This window comes from Belonocnema kinseyi, chromosome 5 (genome assembly GCF_010883055.1).
Source record: "Belonocnema kinseyi isolate 2016_QV_RU_SX_M_011 chromosome 5, B_treatae_v1, whole genome shotgun sequence".
Lineage (NCBI taxonomy): Eukaryota > Metazoa > Arthropoda > Insecta > Hymenoptera > Cynipidae > Belonocnema > Belonocnema kinseyi.
The window spans coordinates 40,157,497-40,161,268 of NC_046661.1; the positions used below are offsets into that span (position 1 = coordinate 40,157,497).

At 39.9% G+C, this 3,772-nt stretch overlaps 1 protein-coding gene across 1 annotated transcript in view; it reads left to right on the top strand.

The window, feature by feature from the left end:
* The window catches only part of LOC117172610 (39S ribosomal protein L21, mitochondrial), a 37,860-nt gene extending 36,437 nt beyond the window's left edge, over nt 1-1,423 (top strand). The window contains exons 3-4 of the mRNA XM_033360700.1: nt 727-1,047; nt 1,132-1,423. Of these exons, the coding sequence (XP_033216591.1) occupies nt 727-1,047; nt 1,132-1,232 (422 nt within the window). The 3' untranslated portion in view covers nt 1,233-1,423. The remainder of the gene's footprint in view (nt 1-726; nt 1,048-1,131) is intronic.
* Nucleotides 1,424-3,772: the final 2,349 nt, after the last annotated feature.

Here is a 3,772-nt window from a genome sequence, read left to right on the forward strand (position 1 = left end):
GCATCTATGCTTATTATAATATCTTTGCTTCTGTTTTGCGACTCCCAAACGGTAGGTATGGTGGGGGTAAATTTCATCCACGATCTGGCAGCTCTGGCTCGCGTATTGCTAAGCCGTCACAAACAGTCGAGTGTCGCGTGAAACACAGGCGCCACAGCCGTGAAATGATTTTTAGTACTCAACTGTCGACGGAAAAACTGTCGCGTGGAAAACGGTGCGCTACGGCGTGGCGTTTTCTCCGTGTAGGAAATTTTGAAAGATTTCGTGGTAATTTTTTTACATTTTGAATGATTCGTCAAATTTTCAAGAAAAAATCGAGTTATTTAACAATATTTTTCGAAATTTAACAAAATATTGTTTTATTTATTCCTTTAACGCACTTCATCTTAAAAAATCTTATTTTGATTTAGAAGACGTGTCGTAAGTTTTTAAAGATAATACAAAAAATGTGATGTAATTGCAGTTAGCGGGTGGGGGAGGTACACGGTTAAAAAAAAGTTACGTAATATATGAACGCTCCCTATGATAGTACTCGTAAACTTTACGTTACATGGATTCTCTAAATATATTCTTTCTGAATCTAATTTCAGCAATCATATAAGCGTACAGAAAATTTTAATAAATAAATAATTATTAGAAAGTTGGGTAAATGATAAAAATTAGTACAAAAGTTAGCGCGCGCATATAATAGTCTAGTAATATCACAAATTTTGTTTCTATTTACAGACGTAATAGCAGAGATCAATAACCAGATTGCAACTGAAAAAGCAGGTCGGCTTTTCGCAGTAGTTCATCTATGCGGTAAACAGTTTAAAGTAACCACCAACGACATCATAGTTGTCCAGGGTTACTGGCCTCCGAATCCTGGGGATAGACTATTCCTTGAAAAAGTATTACTTGTGGGTGGCACTGACTTTTCCCTCGTCGGAAAACCCATACTCAGTAAAGAGTTGGTTTCTGTTGATGCCACTGTCATTGAGAAAACCTTTTCTACCACCAAAACTCATTTTAGATTCAAGCCAAGGAAACAGTACCGCAGGATAAACTGTAAGAGTCCTTAAATTTTGTCTTTAAAGATTATTAAAGATGGAACTGAAATTTCTGGCGATTTGAATTAATTTTTTTTGTCAGTTTGTAGAATTCAGTATACGATGCTGAGGATAAATTCAATCCATGTGATTGGAAAGATTGGAGAGAAGAAGGAAGTGGAAGGACTTGATAGAGTTTATTAAAGTTAGAATAAGTGTATAAATCTTTAATTTGTAATGTACTGTTGTTTGTATGAAGAATATCTGATGAATTATGTGTATATTATAAAAAACCGTTTTTAAATCGGTCGGATCCGAAATAATTGAGTCGACAATAAGATTTCTGTATATGCACTAATAAGTTCCGATAATAAATGAATTAATGAATTAAAAAATCCAAAATCATTTTTAGCATCTTCGAGCAAAACTAAAACTTTTCCCTTACACATTTTTCGTCGGACGAAACGTTTGAACGAAAACTTCTCGCCGTGAATTGTTAAAAAACTCATAGTTTTAAGAGGATATCTTATATTCGGTGCGCAACTAAGTTCCCGCTGATTGCCAATAGATGGCTCCATAAGTAAGTGCTGGTCGAATTTTGACATTCAAAACGCCAGGAACCAAGCTTAGACATATGGTAAAAAAAACGTGTTGACATGCGGGAAGTGTTGATGCGTGAATATTCGGCGAAGCCGACGACATAGGAACATGACCCGGCAGTCCCCATGACTTTTTTCTCTGTGGGTTGCTGTAATGAATCCATTTTTCTCATGGGCATAGGAAACACGGCACTAGGCATGCCATTGCAATGAGGGGGGAGGTCCGCCACATTTTGATGTCCCGCGGCAAACATGGCAGGGCCCACATGTTTATATTTTCTGCAAAGTTTGTCGGCAAAAATGCTCGTGCGCATAATCAAGTGGCACATAGTAAGATGGCGGCTCTCCCCACTCATGGAATTCTCTCCCCTCCCGTGGATTCAACCCCGCTCATTCAAGTTAGGATGGCATGCCTAGTCCCGTGTTTCCTATGTCCATGATTTTTCATCACCCGTCATGATGGGATGAAGAAAACTTTCTTTTTTGCTGCTGAAGCAGTTTTTCATAGGTGAAAAAAACGATGCTCAAATGGTACAAAATGGCACAAATAATAAGGAACTGTTTTTTAATCATTCCCAACGCATGTAATTGTTTGGTGCTCTCGATCCGCTTCGGCCGCCGTTTTCTTCGAATGAAAGAAGAAAATCAACACTTCCCGCAAAAAACGATTATTTGGCACAAAATCAAAAATTTTCACACAACCAAAAGTATATGATGCCAAAATAAAATGACTAATGTGTCAACACGGTTTTTTTTACCATATGTCTAAGCTTGGTTCATGAAGTTTTGAATGTCAAAATCGACCAGCACTTAATGCTGGAGCCATCTATGGGCAAACAGCGGGAACTTAATTGCGCACCTATTATAATTTTTGGCGTAAGACAATCTCAAGGTACCGCGGACTACCTGCCATCTCGGCGACCTTTTTCTATTGTTCAGCGCTGGTCTGGATCTCGAAGCGTTGTTGCTCGCAACCGGTGTTTTCTAAATTATGTTACAGGGATACATTTAAATGGAATAGAGTATGAACTCAGTTGCGCCCTACCATGGAGCTCGAGTCGAAGGCCCATTGCCGTGTTAAAATGTTTGGACTACTGCAGTGCACAGTAAGTACATTACTTAAAGAAAATGTTATACTATTTATACTAAATATATTTATAATGAATGACATATGTATGGAGTCTAATTGTGAAATAAATATGCGGATTTATTTTTTTATGATTTACAGAAATTTCTAAATATGTGTATACTTGTTTTTATAGGCACTTAATATTTTTGGTACAAAATTCATTTGTTTTGTTGAAAATTCAACTACAGTGAAATCCTTCAATAGCCTTTCCGAGAATCGACACCACGCTACAGGTAGGTCAATCGCCGCAAATAGCTCGTTGCGGCTCCGCAAGATTCGCCGATGCGTCTTCTTAACGCAAGGAACAGCCGTCTACAGTGGTCGCGAGTAGCGCTGTTGCGGCAGCGAGTCACAGCTTACTATCAAATGAACTGTTTTTTCGTCGTGCTTTGACAGTCAAATATTTTTCGCCTGTATAATGGATCCCTCTGACCTACAATTTTCTCGCTTGCAGTTTTTCTTTAATTTTAAATGCCGCGGTAGTGTGTGGACAAGCTCACGTAGAAAAAAAGAAAAATACAAGAAGATGGTGGGTTCGTCCAGTGAAACGAAGTAAAAGCAACATCACTCGAACTCATTGTCGACGATGCCACAAACGTGTGTTTGTACGAGGTTATGTGATGAAACACTCTGATTGGTGCTCTGGCATTCGACACAAGATCACGCGAGATTGTCTGCGACGATTGTAGACCAGGATTAAGGTGTTCGCACAAGAAAATACATGTGCAGTGTGCTGGAAACAGCTCACGCACGAGCCGGTCGTGTACATACACAGAGTACCAACCAATTATGCGCGATCTCTCGTGCTGCTGCGATGCGGGCTGGCTACGAATTGTTCACATATCGGACCACCGCTCGAAACGAAAGTTTTCGACGTTGCGAATTTGGCTCTAGTGCCGGACCAATAGGTGAACGGTACATAGCCAGCTCGCACCGCAGCAGCGCGACAGATCGCACGCGATTGGTTGGCGGTCTGTGTGTGTGCACGGACAGATCGTGCGTGAACCGTTTCCAGT